Source organism: Lodderomyces elongisporus, chromosome 3 (genome assembly GCF_030384665.1).
Source record: "Lodderomyces elongisporus chromosome 3, complete sequence".
Lineage (NCBI taxonomy): Eukaryota > Fungi > Ascomycota > Pichiomycetes > Serinales > Debaryomycetaceae > Lodderomyces > Lodderomyces elongisporus.
The window spans coordinates 1,056,510-1,071,633 of NC_083675.1; the positions used below are offsets into that span (position 1 = coordinate 1,056,510).

The window sequence follows — 15,124 nt, forward strand, 5'->3', positions numbered from 1 at the left end:
GCTGACAAAGTAGACACAGGAGAGTAAGAAATGAAGCTGCTCCAGTTTCAGTTTCAATCATTGCAAAAATAAATGGTGCCTTTCTTCTTTTTATAATAAAAAAAAAATTAATACTGTACATGCTATATTCTAGACCAAATTACATACTTATAACTCCATTTTTCATTTTTTTCCCTTTAAAATCTTTATTTCATCTTTTTTGCCTCTTTTTTGTAATAAACTCTTTTCTTTGTCTGTTCTTTTTCCTTCTAAAAAAAACAAAATAAATCAAAAAACAAAGACCAATTGGTTTACTCGTGGTGTTCTTGATATTGCTTTTGCTTCACAAATTCTCTAGTTTTGATCCAGTAATGTTGCACTTTGGGGTTCTGTATCTTCATTACCTCGCCATCTAACCTATCAACAATAGCAACAAACAAGTTTCCAGTATCGGCATTGAACAAGATTCTCAACCAGTAAAAGATCAAAAACAATGTCAACTGGTACCCACTGGCATTTCTAAAAAACAACGTTCTCAAAATCAAATAAACTATAAGGACCAATTCGTCATAAGCTATAATTGAAGCCAAAAAGGGTGCTTGCTTTTCAACAGCTTTAATATTTTTAATTTTGGATATGTGGAGCAAACTAATTAAGAAATATGGAATAATCTTAAAAATTGATTTGAATGTAAAGCACCAGACAATAGACAAGATCATATATTGGAAGTTCTGATGGCTCAACAAGGTAGCCACTGGTGGAAGAAAATGCAACCCAAACTTGTGACTAAATGTTGCTGTTAATGCGGCAAACGAACCCAAAAGTGCTAATCTGTACGAGATGGAGTTTATAAAGAATTTGTTTGGCAACCACAAGATTTGGAAAATAAAAGTAATGGTACCAAAGACCAATGTTGTGACATGGCCAGCAAACCAAATTTTGTACTTGAGAGCATTAACGTTTGGTGGTGCTCGGACCAATTTCCTCTTGATCTTGTGAGGATGTTCATCGGGGGTCTTGTTTGTCGGGTTTGCTGGTTGTTGCTCGTGTGGACTAGAACCTTTCTGTTGCTCCTTCTTGGGGTCAATTGACCCATGTTGTTGAGTCTCGGTGGCGGTAGACATACTCTCAATCAGCAATTACTGTACTAGTTGTGGGTCTGTCAAAAGATGAGTAGTGATTGTTTGTTTGTTTGTTTGTTTCTTTTTATCAGAATGTGTTAGTGTATAATGGTGATGTTTATAATTATCAGGAGCAATGAAACAAACTTAAAAAAAAAATATATTATAAAAAATAAAAATTTATAATCTGGAAAAAATGAAATTCCAGGTGCTTTGTGCAGGAACAAAGATCAAGTAACCAAACTATTACAGAAAACCAAAATAAAATAAATATATATATACCACAAACAAAAAAACAATAACAACAACAACAACAACAAGCAGAACAACAGGAGCGAAGGATAGATACTCTAAATACCAATTTGACCAACACGCCAAATATAAACCATACAAAAAACATCGCTTGATTACATTTTTAAACATTCGATACTTGAATTGCAAAAAAAAAAAGAAAAAACAAAGAAGAAAAACAGAAGAAAAGAAGAAAAAGAAAGAGGTAGAAAGAACGTGAAAACAGTTGAATAAAAAGAATCTAAACAAAAGATGCCACCAAGTACAGTTACAGAAAATTACCAACAAATTGATTACTCACAAAATCCTAGCCTATCGCGTCTTGAAGCTTCGGTGCTAACGGAGTATCAGAATATAAATAAAAAGCTAATTAAAATAAATGCCGAATTAAAATCGCTATCATCGACGGATGATCCAAACAATAAGAGCGGGATAATGACAAAAAACTTGAGAGAGTTGGAAATGAAACTTCCGCTCATATACACTCTTTTCAAGAGTTCTGTGTATGGTTTATATACTAGAGAAGATGACGCGAATGCCGAATTTGCAGAAGGAACCATTGAGGAGGCAGAAGAAGGAATTGGAAGTGAAGGTGAAGGAGTAGATGGACAAGATGGTCAAGGTGGACATGATCGGGAACATGAAAACAATAGTAACGAGTCTTTTGAAAAAGAAGGGAAAAACGCTAATGAACTACTGAGTATATCAGATGCCGAAGGACTTGACGGATTGTCATAAATTGAAGATAAAGAAGAAAAAATAAGGAGTCAAATTATTTTTTTAAAAAAAAAAGTATAAGACGAGCACTTTGTTTTTCTTTTTTCTTGATTTTCTGTTTTTTGTCTTCTGTCTTCTGTTTTTCTTTTGGAAAAGTACCATACTTAGCTTTTTATTCAATCAGTTTTATGCAATCCTATATACAGTGTCTTCAAACACGAGATCTATCCTGGTTATCTTAACCCCCTTGTTGATAAGCAAATGGTCAAAGTCAATATGTCCCTGATATCGCACTACGCCTGTCTTTGTTCCAGACTTGTTCATTACATTTATTTCATTCTTGAAATTGATTTCGTAATCGCGATTCTTTTGGATTACTTGATGCTTGTCTTTCTCCTGTTGAACCTCGTGAATTCTTCCGCTTGAGTCCTCGTGGATCTTGATGTTGGCATTCGAGGTTTCGAGTTTATTGAGACCGATACCCAACAAGGTCAATACATTATCAGTAATTGCTCGCCAATTAATTGGCTTAACTGTCCAATTAAATGTGATGTTTTTTTTCACTATTTCAGATGACTGATCCTTGAACTTGGCAAGTTCAATTTGTAGGCCTGAAACACTTGGATGTTTCACTTCAACCCAAATCTTAAAATCATTATCTTTGAAATTAATTGGGTTTGTCAGGTTCTTTTGATCTTTTTCGTTTCGAGATTCTAGCACCAATGGTAATCCAAAAAGCTCTCGTATCTTTTTGTTAGCAGAAATTTTCTCCAAAACACCATAATACACATTGTTAAGTTCCAAGCTTTTCACAAAATTCTCAACCTCGTGTGAGGTGGTCAAGTGACCGGAACTTTGCTGATTAAATTGGGCAATCTCAGTCACAAGGTATTCGTAGTACTCTGGATCAAGATAGCGTATACCATAAGGGTATTTGTATGTTTTTTTACTCAAAATATTTGTATTAAACCAAAGCGGCAAAAAAAATATAGACTGCAGACGAAGTTTTCCATTTGTTTCCATGGTGTCGCTTTCGAATTTGATATATTGCACAACAGAATATAGTAGCATACTCAATGTTGATGACACAGCTATAAGAAAAAGAATGGTGCGTAGCGGTAGTCTTTTCGAAGGCTCGCTAAAGTTGGCACTACTTAGCGGCTTTGTTGCAAATTCATAAGATGTGCCGCCGATGACATTGGTGTTTGTTCCGGAGTTGCCAATAGATTGATGCACAGCCTGTTTAATCAATTGATCATATTTTGCCATTTCTTTTTCTCTTCCAATTCCTTGCTCATGGTTCTGGTTCTGGTCCCAGTCCTTATTCTGTTCCTGCATTTTGCCATTTTTTGTGTCGTTCAATATATTTGCGTTGGGCTTATCTCGTTGTTGGTGATTGCCATGATAAGATTTTGCTGAATAATAAGTTCTATTGATTGTTAAACTAACTTTAGCAGCATTTTGGTTAAGATATGGGTAGATCAGTAGCCGTGTGTACTTGAGCGGTATCATGATTGGCAAAAAAAAAACAAAAAAGGGAGACTGGCTGCAAGGACTAAGCTTGTCTTTGTATATGTTTTTGCCTTTTGTTGTTGAATTGATGATGGATAGTTGTGATGGGAATCAAAGTAGTATCGTTGGCAAAATAAGATACGTTAGCTCCTAGCAAAGATTAAAATGATACTAAATAGAAAATAAAATAGAAAAAAATAGAAAATAAAATAGAAATAAAAAAAAAAACATGGGGCTGCATGTTTTAGGCGAGTTGTGCGGCGCGTGTCTAATATGATTATTCTACTGAATTCTACTGTAGTCTATATAAATATATATATGTATATGTATATATATCCATGTATCATTTAGTCATTATATTATAATGTCATTGTATCAGTCATCCATGCTTGCCCAATCAAGTGGCTCGTCACCCAAGCTTTCCCACATCTTTGCTAAATCTTCCTGCTTCATCACGTTACCAGAATCCTCCTGTTCTTCTTTTTCTTGCTCATGGAAAGTATGATCAGCATGAGTATGAAACGATTTATCTCTAGGCTCCCGACCATGTCTGTATCTAGGTGCACGTTCGCGCTCGTGTTGATAATTTGGTTTTGACTTTGGTTTTGACTTCGACGTTGACTTTAACTTTGGTTCTGTTGGCTCGGTTGGCTCTGTTGAATTTGGCAACAGTATCCTATCGGCTAATGCTTTGGCGGCTTTTGTCATTGGTCCAGGAGGAACCAAATCCTCAGACTCGGTGGACAGGCGCGTGCTAATTGATTCCCTCAGAAAGCGACTCCCATTTGTCTTGCTTGACCGAGTACTGTCATCACTTTGTGATGAATAGACATGTCCTCGAGATGGGTTATGATTCCTGTTTGAATTTTTCTGCGGGCTTTGATCATTTCTTAATTGATTGCTATCCTGAGAATGTAAAGAGTCAAAGCCTTGTGAATTTATATGGTGGTTGAAAGTTTGATGTCCTTTAACTGTATTTGAACTTGGATGTTTTTTACCATTCAGTTCATGTTTTTCATTGAAACGTCCACGATCCTTCTTTAAAAGCTTTTCCCTTATCTTTCGATCAAACTCTTCTTGATCTGCTTCTGTCCATTGACTTTTAGCTTTGCTTTTTGAAGAGACATTTTCTAGCTTTTGACTTCCACTGGAATTGTCCCCTTTTTCAATGTTGTTTTGACTACTACTTTTTTCAACATTTGGAAGTACTTCTCGCTGATCATTATTTTTGACTTTAGATTTCATATTTTTGTCAACTGTTTCAACATCGTTTGCTGCAGATGTGTTATTGGTAGCCCATCTAGATTCTAACATTGCTTCAGACTTCGGGTATCTTCTGGTATGTTGTAGTATGATATGGTGTGTGATAAAATGGAATATGATGTATTGAATAGCTTGTTGATGCGAAATTGAACATAGTATTCCTAGATCTCAATGCATGATGATGTCGGTTTAGTAGCATCGAAGAACAACAAGGAGAAGAGAATAAAAAAAATAAAAAATAAAAAAATAAAAAAATAAAAAAAAAAGATTATAATTACACTTAGAATGTTAAGGGGTAAAAACATAAAAAAAAAAGAAAAGCGGAATATATTGTATGAGGAATCTTATTAGGCGGCTTTTTTTCCTGTTGAGATACAATTTTGTTTCCTTCTTTTTTTTTGTTTCCACTTCCCTTTGAAGCTTCCCATCAGTTCATCTTTCAAAAACTCTCGTAATTGCTCCAAACAAATTAAAGTACATAATCTTCCACTACCAGTGCATTCTGCACATTTTGTTTAAACAAACTTCAACAATTTTTGGCAAATAACATGGTATTTGTAAATAGTAACTAGTTAGAAGTCCATTTTTTTTTTATCTTCTATATATTCTCAAAGGAGTTGTCTATAAAATGCAAATATCAAATGAAGCAAAAAAATGCTGAAACAAAAATACTTTTCAAAAAGTCTGCTTTCTAGTTGCTACTCTTCTAATGGCACGTGTGCGGGAGTAATACCACTTCTTTCTTTTCGTATGTTCCAATCCATACTTTACCCTGAATCTTCCTACCTCCTTCCCCCACGCCTCCCCCAACTTTACTCACCTTTACTTATGAAAAACACCACATAAAACCAAAATTTGTAAACAAAAGAAGTAGAAAAAGAAGAAGAAAAAGAAAAAGAAAAAGAAGAAGAAGAAGAAGAAGAAAGAAAGAAATAATAGAACCAAATATATGGTTCGTTTGACCTGTTGTTTACAAACAGTATAACTATTTAACTTGTCGAGCAAGTTATAGCAAAATCGGTAGCTTTTAATATATCTCAAACCCACCAGATATAGACCAACTATTACATTTGCCATTGTATTTGAGGCATTTTTCCTTTGTTCTCTCTTCTACATATCATCAAGTATAGTTGTATCTATTCATTCGTTTGTATGTATATATGTATATATATATATATGTATAATCAATTAGTGGCAATTCCGATGTTTTTTTTCACCTGTAGACCTCAGAATAGTATACGACGTCATGCTAACATAATTGCAGTAGCATTAATTACTAATACTTTGTTGTAGGCTCACGATTATCCGACATTTCCTTAATCCAAAATTTTTAAAAAAATAAAAAAAATAAAAAAAATAAAAAAAATAAAAAAAAAAAACAATTAAAAAAAATTAAATAATTTGGAGCCACGACTAACAATACGTTCACTTGGAATTTTCATTCAATTATTCAACCCTTACTAAACTCAATTGATTTTTCCAATTGCTCTCCGTCCTTATTTACCAAAACCAAAAAAAAATATAACTAACCAAAAAAAAAAAAAAATTTATAAAAGTTTGTTAGTTTCTCAATCCCTTGAAGCAATTGAACTATTTATAAAAGGACTTGAAAACCCCTCCCCCCCCAAAACAAAGCAAATCAATTTTAAATTATCAAACCTTGCAGAGTTTCTTCTATTCTGTTCAAAGTTTATTGTATTTTTTTCAACTTTTCAATTAATCAATTTTTTTAATTTTTCAATTTTTATTTGAACTCAACCATGGCTTCTACTTTCAAATTATCAACTGACCTTCCAGCATGGAAGGAGTTGGAACAACTTTACCAAAAAGAAGGTAAAAACTTTGACGTTAAACAAGCCTTTGCTGAAGACCCAAAGAGATTCGATGAATTCTCACGTGTCTTTACAAACTACGACGACTCAAAGATCCTTTACGATTTCTCCAAGAACTTGGTCAACAAGGAGATCTTTGCCAAATTGATTGAATTGGCCAAGCAATCGGGAGTTGAGAAATTGAGAGACGAGATGTTTGCTGGTGACCACATCAACACTACTGAAGATAGAGCGGTTTACCACGTTGCATTGAGAAACCGCGCCAAGAGAAACATGCCAGTAGACGGCAAGGATACTGCACAAGAGGTTGACGATGTTTTGCAACACATGAAGGAGTTCTCAAACCAAATTAGAGACGGTTCATGGAAAGGTTACACTGGCAAACAGATCACCGATGTTGTCAATATTGGTATTGGTGGCTCAGACTTGGGCCCAGTCATGGTTACTGAAGCATTGAAAGCTTATAGCAAGCCAGGCTTGAATGTCCACTTTGTCTCAAACATTGATGGTACTCACATTGCTGAAATTTTGAAAAACTTGAGCGCAGAGACTACATTGTTTTTGGTTGCTTCCAAGACCTTCACTACTGCTGAAACCATCACCAATGCCACATCTGCCAAGAACTGGTTTTTAAAACACTCCAATGACAATAAGGAGGCCATTGCAAAGCATTTCGCTGCCTTGTCAACAAATGAAAAGGAAGTTGTCAACTTTGGAATTGACCCAAAGAATATGTTTGGCTTTGAAAGCTGGGTCGGAGGCCGTTACTCTGTGTGGTCAGCAATTGGCTTGTCTGTTGCCATCTTTATTGGATTTGACAACTTTGAGAAATTCTTGAAAGGTGCCGAGGCAGTTGACCAACACTTTCTCAACACTCCATTGGAAAACAACATTCCAGTGATTGGTGGTTTACTCAATGTATGGTACAACAACTTTTTTGGAGCCCAAACACACTTGATTGCGCCATTCGACCAATACTTGCACAGATTCCCAGCTTATTTGCAACAATTGTCCATGGAGTCTAATGGTAAATCAGTCACCAGAGCCAACGTGTTTACAAACTACCAAACCGGCGCCATTATCTTTGGTGAGCCAGCCACTAATGCTCAGCACTCTTTCTTCCAATTGCTTCATCAAGGTACAAAGTTGATTCCAGCAGATTTCATCTTGGCTGCACAATCACAAAACCCAATTGAGAACAACAAGCACCAAAAGATGTTGGCCTCCAACTTCTTTGCACAATCAGAAGCATTAATGGTTGGTAAGAATGAAGAACAAGTGAAAGCCGAAGGTGCCACTGGTGGTTTGGTGCCACACAAGATTTTCAGCGGAAACAGACCAACCACCTCGATTTTGGCCCAGAAAATTACACCAGCTGCATTGGGTGCATTGATTGCATACTATGAGCACGTTACATTCACCGAGGGTGCTGTGTGGAACATCAACTCCTTTGACCAATGGGGTGTTGAGTTGGGTAAAGTTCTCGCAAAGGTTATTGGCAAGCAATTGGATGACAAGAAGCCAGTTGAAGACCACGATCCTTCCACCAACAACTTGATCAACACTTTTAAGGAATGGGAATGAATCGTGACGCGAGAAAGTGGAGTGGATTCTAAATTGTAATGGCTTGCTCACTATAGTTGGAATACATACATAGTACATATACATTTATATACATTTGCATATATTTGTATATAGTTATATATATACGAAAACTATTCGTACTTACTTTTTTTGATTAATAGACAAATAACTAGCTGTTACTTTGACTTGAATTGAAAGAATCAAAAATAGCACATTGTTCCTTTTTTTTTTTCTTTTTTTTTTAAGATTGAGCCATCTCTTATTCTATTCAACCATTTTTCGATAGCTCACTATTTACATTTTGCCAATGCCTTTTTTTTTCCACCTAATAGACATTGACTTTTAGAGTAGTCTTTGCATAACTGATATCATTGTACATTTGATAAATAAAGTAGCCAAAAAAGAAATTAAATAAAAAAAAAGAGAAAAATAAAATTTAAAAAATTGAAACTGTTATTGATTACTCTTTAAAAATCGCACTCGAAAATCACACATGTGAGAAGCGAGCACATCTCTCAAATCTCTCAAATCTCTCGAAACTAGCGACACTTTTGAAGTTCATTTTATTATTCAATTTCCACCCACCCTCGAAAGAGAGCCAAGAATAACTTTGTCAAAGCATTGGATCCTTTTTTTGTTTTCTTTTCTCTAGTTTTTTTTCGTTCTTTTTTTGTTTTTTAAAAATATAGACAAATAATGTCAGACACAGAGGATTTTGAGGTCCCACACGATGACTTGGAAAACCCACTCCGTATAGTCCTTGTTTTGGATATTGCAGGTAAGGAAACCACAATGGAAGAAGAGAGATTGCTTGACTCGGTACAAACGTTTGACGAAGTGAATCTGTTTTTTGATAAATTTGATGAGCAAATCGCTGTGCCGAATGAAGGACATATCAAATACGAAGTGGGTAGTGATGGATTGGTTGTGATAATTGTTGACACAAAAGAATTGGAAGACAAAGTGTTGGCATTTGTCGATGGATATGAAGGTGGGGATGAGAAAAAGATTAAGGAAGAGGATCGTGAAAGTGGAAAAAAGAATGTGGATGAAGATGAGGATGAAGGAAAAGTTAATGGAAATGGGAAGAAAAGAAAAACAGATGCTTAATTCTTAACATATATTGGCACTGATAGAAACATACCAATTGCTTTCTGGAGGAAACAGAATGACGTTTAAGACTTAAGTACTGTTCATGGACACAATTTCAATTATAGGAGTTGACTCTCGAATGTTATTGATAACTAAAAATGATATATGCGAGTATTCAAGTCTCGAATTTTGTTTCTATGCTATATTTCTGGATCTGAGGAAGAGACACAGTGGTACAATAAAAAACCATATATTTTTAATTTACTGGTCACTTTGAGAGAAATCAGAATTCAAAGCATACAATGGCCTTGCTTCTTCTTCTAATTTTTAATTTTTCTTATGTTCTCATGATCATCAAATAGTCATGATATTAATTTGAGATGGAACGATAGAAGAATTGATGAACTTTTAAAATGTATATTCCAATCTATATATAGAACCAAACTACAATTAAACTCAAAAACCTATCCATTCTACTATAAATTCTAGGTTTTTTCCACTTTTGCTTGAAAAGAATAGTAAAACTACTCTATACATTTCTTGCTTTTTCCCTTAATTATCTTGCTAGTCTCGCTATAATCATGATTACTAGAATATTGTTGCTGATGTTGTTGTTATATATACTTTTCCTGCTGTTGTGAATTCACTCTTTGTACTTATCGATAGTATAAAGGAGGGTTGGAAGCACAAAATTATGGTGTTGAATCTTACCTATGTAAATAAAACTCTCAAACCGCGCACAGAAAATCCAAAATCAACGGAATCTCATAATCAACAACTTTAATTCCACCAAACCTCAATATTCTTTCTTAGTTCACTGCGCCTTTCATAAAACAGGAACAACAACAACAATAACAGCAGCAACAATAACAGCAGCAGCAACAGCAGCAACAGCAAGAACAATTAACTAGAACTATCATTATATACAACGAAAATGTCACAAGAAGATTGGAGAAGAATTGATATCGATGCACTCGAGCCGGAAAACCACCTCACGTTAGCCGACCTTTCACCCGATTCGGCCTCAAACACACAATTCACATCTTCACAAGTACAATCTTTGGCGCAACAAATCCGTTCGCAACTCTCATCGGGTCAATTTCAGCAAGCGTTGCAAACGGCATTGGACAATCCTCCATACGTTGCAGACTCGGCGGCCACAAAGCAACTCCACGCCAAAACAGTATTTGAAACCCTTTGCTCGATAAAAAATAACAATAGTTCCCAGGATATTTCGAGTTTCGTTAAGCTGTTGAACCAAGAACAGCAAGATGTGTTGATCAAGTACTTGTACAGAAGCATGAGTGAAGGTTATGGACAAAAACAAGGTGGTTTGGTGTTGAACTGGTTTGAAAAGACGGTGGAAATTACAGGTGTAGGTGCCATTGCCAGGTATATGACCGATAGAAGGACAGTATAGGAGAGTTAGCATAAGATTCAAAGAGAGAGAGAGTGTGTGTGTGTGTGGGAGACAGAGAGACAAAAAAGGTAGATGGATAAAATGAATGAAAACAGACATTGTGCATATACTTCACTTTGAAAAATAGTAGCCTGTAGGTAAAACCCCGTATTTTTTTCTTTTCTTCAGCCTTGTGATTTTGTCCATTTTTATTTGTCATTTTAAGCCATATCTGATTGTCTAAAGGTATTTTACTTTGTATTAGTATCATCAGTAGGTAAATAACAAAAAAAAAACCTTTCTCTTTGGAAAGATCAAGTATGGTTTAAATGTTTTCACAATTGCAACATATAGTACAAAGTCATTAGAAATAAAACTAAATGAAGGGGGAGGAGGGGGGGGGGGGGGGGGGGACATGAAAGGAAGAACACTTGTAAACATAGAGAGAAAATTAAAAAAAAACACATTAGGATATAAGTGGAATAATATTATTAATTAGAATTTATTCATTTTTGATTAGATTTTTTCGAAAAAGAACCAATAAAAGTAAAACAAAAAAATGAAAAGGAAAAAGTTTGCTTTTATGAGCAAAACAAATATATTTGTTATCATAGGGTGTGTTGCTCGAAGTTAAGGGGGAAGGACGGTTTTTCCTAGATTTATCGCCTATATCATGCACTAACTTTCTTCAACGGGCTTGATTTACTTGACTTGTGTCCACCGTGTCTCAAAGGTGAAGAATACTTTTCTAACCCAGCAAGTTTGTTCTTTTTGTTCTTTTTCACCTTATTTTCCAGCATTACTTGTTTATTTGATGGTTGCAAAATACCATTTTTCTTTGGCGTGCTATGCTTGCTTGAGTTTTGAGACGATTTCTTACTATGCTTCATGGCCATACTCACTTGTTGTTTCACTTGAGACAAGTTCAGAGTATGCGACTTAAACGAGGAAGAAGCGGGAGAGACTGAAGACGATTTTGCAGTTGGTTCAGCCAGGTTTATGTTCTTTTGTTGTTGCTCTGAAAGTGTTTCTGGAACTGATTCTGGAACAGATTCTGGTGCCGATTCTGGTGCAGGTGACACAGACAGTGCTAGCTTGTTTTGCTGTCCGCCGGTATTGAAATGGATAGTATGCTCCATAATTGGATCATTGTAGATATCTTCTGGATGGAAACCAAATTGCGGAGACGAGCTTTGGTTATTTAAGCCAAACAGTAAATTATTGAAATCCTGTGGAATTGTGGCATGGCTAGGCTGGAGCCTCAAAGTTTTCAATTCGGAATCTTTTTCAGCAAGTATTAATGCATGAGCTTGCTCGAGTTTGGAGATTTCTTCATGGTGTTTCATTTCTTGATTGTGCAAATCCTGTTTCAATCTTTCTAGAGTCGCTGTTTGCCTAGAATGGTCAGATTCAAGCTTTGTCTTTTCATTATTCCATTCATTTTGTTTATCATCGAATCTACTTTGGAAATCAGCTAGTTCCTTACCATATTTCTCAACCTCAATTGAAAGTTGCATCTGAGCCTCTTCGCTTTGCTTACGAAGCCTGGTGTTGTCCCTTGTTGCCTTATCCAACAAGGATTGTAATTCATCCAATAAAACACCTGATTTTTGCGAGTCCAGAGCTTGACTGTTTAGATCCTCAATTAAAGTTTGGTTTTGCCTTTCTGATTCACGCAATTGTTCGCGAACAGCTTTTTCAGTTTTGAAAAAATTATTCAACTCTTCCTGCTTTGCATCAAGCCTCTCATTAAGGTCTTTAATTTGTTGCTGTAATACCAAGTCAGATGAAGTTTTTGCATTTTCAAATTCTTCTTTGCTTGCCAATAACTGATCGTTTAATTGCTTTATTTGAGTATCTTTTTCAGTCATAAAGTGTTTCATCTTGTCAAGCTGTGAATTCAACTCTGCATTGTCCTTGACAGCAAAATCAAATTTACTATTCAACCCAGTCAATTTTTCGTCGAGTTTATCTTTTTCCTCAACTAAAGCGGACTCTCTTGCTTTCAAAGTTGCAATTGAGTTATTAGTTTCCTCAAGTTTCTTTTCCAATTTTTCGCACTCTCTTGTGATGTCATTTAAAGCATTGGTTTTTCCATCCAATTGTTGTTTTAATTCATCAATCTGTTGTTCAAGTTGTGCAATTTGTGCAATTTGTTTTTCGAGGTGTTGTTGTTGCTGTTGCTGTTGTTGCTTTTGCTCTTGTTCTTGTTGCTGCTGCTTTTGCTCTTGTTGTTGCTGTTCTTCTTGTTGTTGACGTTTTGCCAATTCAACTTGTTCTTGCAATTCTTTGTTCTTGATTAAAAGTTCAGCATTATTTTCATTACTCAAAACCAATTCTGAATTTATATAGTCTCTTTCAGATTCGAGTTGTTGAATAGAATCCTCATTGGCTTGTTTGATATCCATTAATCTATCCAATTGTGCATGGAGGTTCTCTATATCCTGACTCAATACGAGCTTATCTTGTTTGAGTTCTTGACACAACTGTTCTCTTTGAGATCCTTGTGTTTCGAGCAATGACAATTGATTTTTCAAATTAGTAATCTGTTCAAACAAGTATTTTCCATCCTGCTTGAACCCTTGGATGGAGCTTTTCATGTGTTGGACATTTTCCAAATATTGCAGCTTCATTGCCTCCTTGTCAGCTTTTAACTTTTCAAGTTCCTTTGACTCTCTAGTAGAAGTAAATTTGGGGATAGCTGGTTTCTTGGTCAACACTGCTGATGACAGCAACTTTGCAATTGTCGGTTTGCTAATTTTATATTTTTGGTCAACTCGGGAAGCAACTTGAGTTGTAACTCGTGGTGTGATTCTTGGTGCAACTCGTGTTGCAACCAGAAGATTTGCAATTGCAGCAGTTGTGGGTCTTGTCAGCTTTACTATTTTCTTATTAGGACTGCGGCTTGAGGATACAGTGGGTAAAGTGTAGCTTGGGACTCTTCTTGCTGGTGTTGGTTCTTCGCCACCACTTTGTTGGATGTGTTTATATGAGTTGATTACGAGGTCGAGGTTGTTCAAGTGTAACTGCACAATTGAAGTTTCGGCGTGTTGATCCAAGTTTAACACCAATTTAAGTTGCTTGTTTTTGAAAATAAAATTTTGAATCAAGCTGTTGTTGCTGTTGTTGTCGCCGTTTTGTTGAAAGCTTCCTTTTAACGATGCATCATCAATGAGAGTTATTCTGTAGCTTTGACAGTAGAGTGTCACAACTAGACAAGTTTTCTTTTTGGGTAATGATGATAATGCATCATTAGCATCTATAGCTGATGGTGAAGAAGATGATTTCGATTTGAAGATGTGTTTGACCAATTCTGGACTGGCTTTTCTTCTCAACAATTTACTTTCAAAGTTTTTCAACATGTTACCAGATAATTTTTTGGGTTCCGAGTCTAATAAGTCGACAATGTGTTTTCCACCATTGGCCAATTCAAAACAAGAGATGTGTACACCTTCAGTTTTCTTTAATTTCATCAAAAGGAGTTGTTTGAGTGTTGATGTTTTGCCAGTACCATGGGTCCCATCAATGCAATGCACGTATTAATTGGACTTTCGACCAAGTTGAATAGTTCTTGTTCATCTGTGTTTGAAAACACATGGGTAAAGTTGTATGTTGTTTCATCAAAAAGTTTGATTGTGTTGGGGGATGTGACTGAAAAGCATGGGTCATTAAGTTCTCCTCCACCTTGCAGATGGCTAGTCTGACTACCTTTCACATTCAAGTACAAGGGGATAGACATTATTAATGGGTATATTGATTGAGGATATAGATGGTGTGTTCTTCTCTGGTCTTGTCTTGTCTGGTCTGATCCTCAATTTTGTTAAAGTTATTATTATCTTATAAAATGCAGAGATTGAGTTGTGCTTTAATCTTTGTTTTGTTTTGTTTTGTTTTGTTTTCTTATAAATCCTACATTTTTTTCTTTACTGGCAAAATGTAAACAAACAATTTTCTTTTTTAAAAATAAAATAAAAAAGATCAAAAGATTAAATTGTACTCAAAACAGAGATGGTGTGGAGTAGATCCATACATCCATACATAAAACAAATAATGTATGGATGTGTGTAATGAAGCCGCATTGTGTGCGTGTATTTGAATATATCCTGTATGTGTATACTTGTAAGTATGTATCTAGCACCCAAAGCAGTCGATATTGCCTTCTCTTTTTACTTCTTATAGTCTACTTTGATCCAATTGAGATAGACGATAATAAATTGCTGCTTTACTAAATGATTTACAGGGATATTGTCGCATAGCACTGTCACAAGTAACAAGTGTACGACTGCTGAGCATCGGTTTGAGCTGGTAGCTCACCGATACCAGCGGTTTGAGTT

At 35.5% G+C, this 15,124-nt stretch overlaps 8 protein-coding genes across 8 annotated transcripts; 4 read left to right on the forward strand and 4 right to left on the reverse strand. All coding sequences in view use genetic code 12, as the record gives it.

The window, feature by feature from the left end:
* Positions 1-290: 290 nt before the first annotated feature.
* PVL30_002704 (uncharacterized protein) lies at positions 291-1,103 on the reverse strand (the record flags this gene model as incomplete). The annotated part of the gene is made up of 1 exon (XM_001525233.1): positions 291-1,103. One exon carries the CDS (start codon positions 1,101-1,103, stop codon positions 291-293), a length of 813 nt encoding a protein of 270 aa, XP_001525283.1.
* Positions 1,104-1,643: 540 nt separating this feature from the next.
* Positions 1,644-2,129, forward strand: DAD3 (DASH complex subunit dad3; the record flags this gene model as incomplete). The annotated part of the gene is made up of 1 exon (XM_001525234.2): positions 1,644-2,129. One exon carries the CDS (start codon positions 1,644-1,646, stop codon positions 2,127-2,129), a length of 486 nt encoding a protein of 161 aa, XP_001525284.2.
* Positions 2,130-2,294: 165 nt separating this feature from the next.
* On the reverse strand, positions 2,295-3,620 carry PVL30_002706 (uncharacterized protein; the record flags this gene model as incomplete). The annotated part of the gene is made up of 1 exon (XM_001525235.2): positions 2,295-3,620. The coding sequence occupies one exon, from the start codon at positions 3,618-3,620 to the stop codon at positions 2,295-2,297; it is 1,326 nt and encodes a 441-aa protein (XP_001525285.2).
* A 375-nt stretch (positions 3,621-3,995) lies between these two features.
* On the reverse strand, positions 3,996-4,934 carry PVL30_002707 (uncharacterized protein; the record flags this gene model as incomplete). Its single annotated transcript, XM_001525236.2, has 1 exon — positions 3,996-4,934. One exon carries the CDS (start codon positions 4,932-4,934, stop codon positions 3,996-3,998), a length of 939 nt encoding a protein of 312 aa, XP_001525286.2.
* A 1,709-nt stretch (positions 4,935-6,643) lies between these two features.
* Positions 6,644-8,299, forward strand: PGI1 (glucose-6-phosphate isomerase; the record flags this gene model as incomplete). The annotated part of the gene is made up of 1 exon (XM_001525237.2): positions 6,644-8,299. One exon carries the CDS (start codon positions 6,644-6,646, stop codon positions 8,297-8,299), a length of 1,656 nt encoding a protein of 551 aa, XP_001525287.1.
* A 696-nt stretch (positions 8,300-8,995) lies between these two features.
* Positions 8,996-9,409, forward strand: PVL30_002709 (uncharacterized protein; the record flags this gene model as incomplete). Its single annotated transcript, XM_001525238.2, has 1 exon — positions 8,996-9,409. One exon carries the CDS (start codon positions 8,996-8,998, stop codon positions 9,407-9,409), a length of 414 nt encoding a protein of 137 aa, XP_001525288.2.
* Positions 9,410-10,325: 916 nt separating this feature from the next.
* Positions 10,326-10,811, forward strand: ARC15 (arp2/3 complex subunit; the record flags this gene model as incomplete). Its single annotated transcript, XM_001525239.2, has 1 exon — positions 10,326-10,811. The coding sequence occupies one exon, from the start codon at positions 10,326-10,328 to the stop codon at positions 10,809-10,811; it is 486 nt and encodes a 161-aa protein (XP_001525289.2).
* A 650-nt stretch (positions 10,812-11,461) lies between these two features.
* Positions 11,462-14,529, reverse strand: PVL30_002711 (uncharacterized protein; the record flags this gene model as incomplete). Its single annotated transcript, XM_001525240.2, has 2 exons — positions 11,462-14,251; positions 14,302-14,529. 2 exons carry the CDS (start codon positions 14,527-14,529, stop codon positions 11,462-11,464), a joined length of 3,018 nt encoding a protein of 1,005 aa, XP_001525290.2.
* Positions 14,530-15,124: the final 595 nt, after the last annotated feature.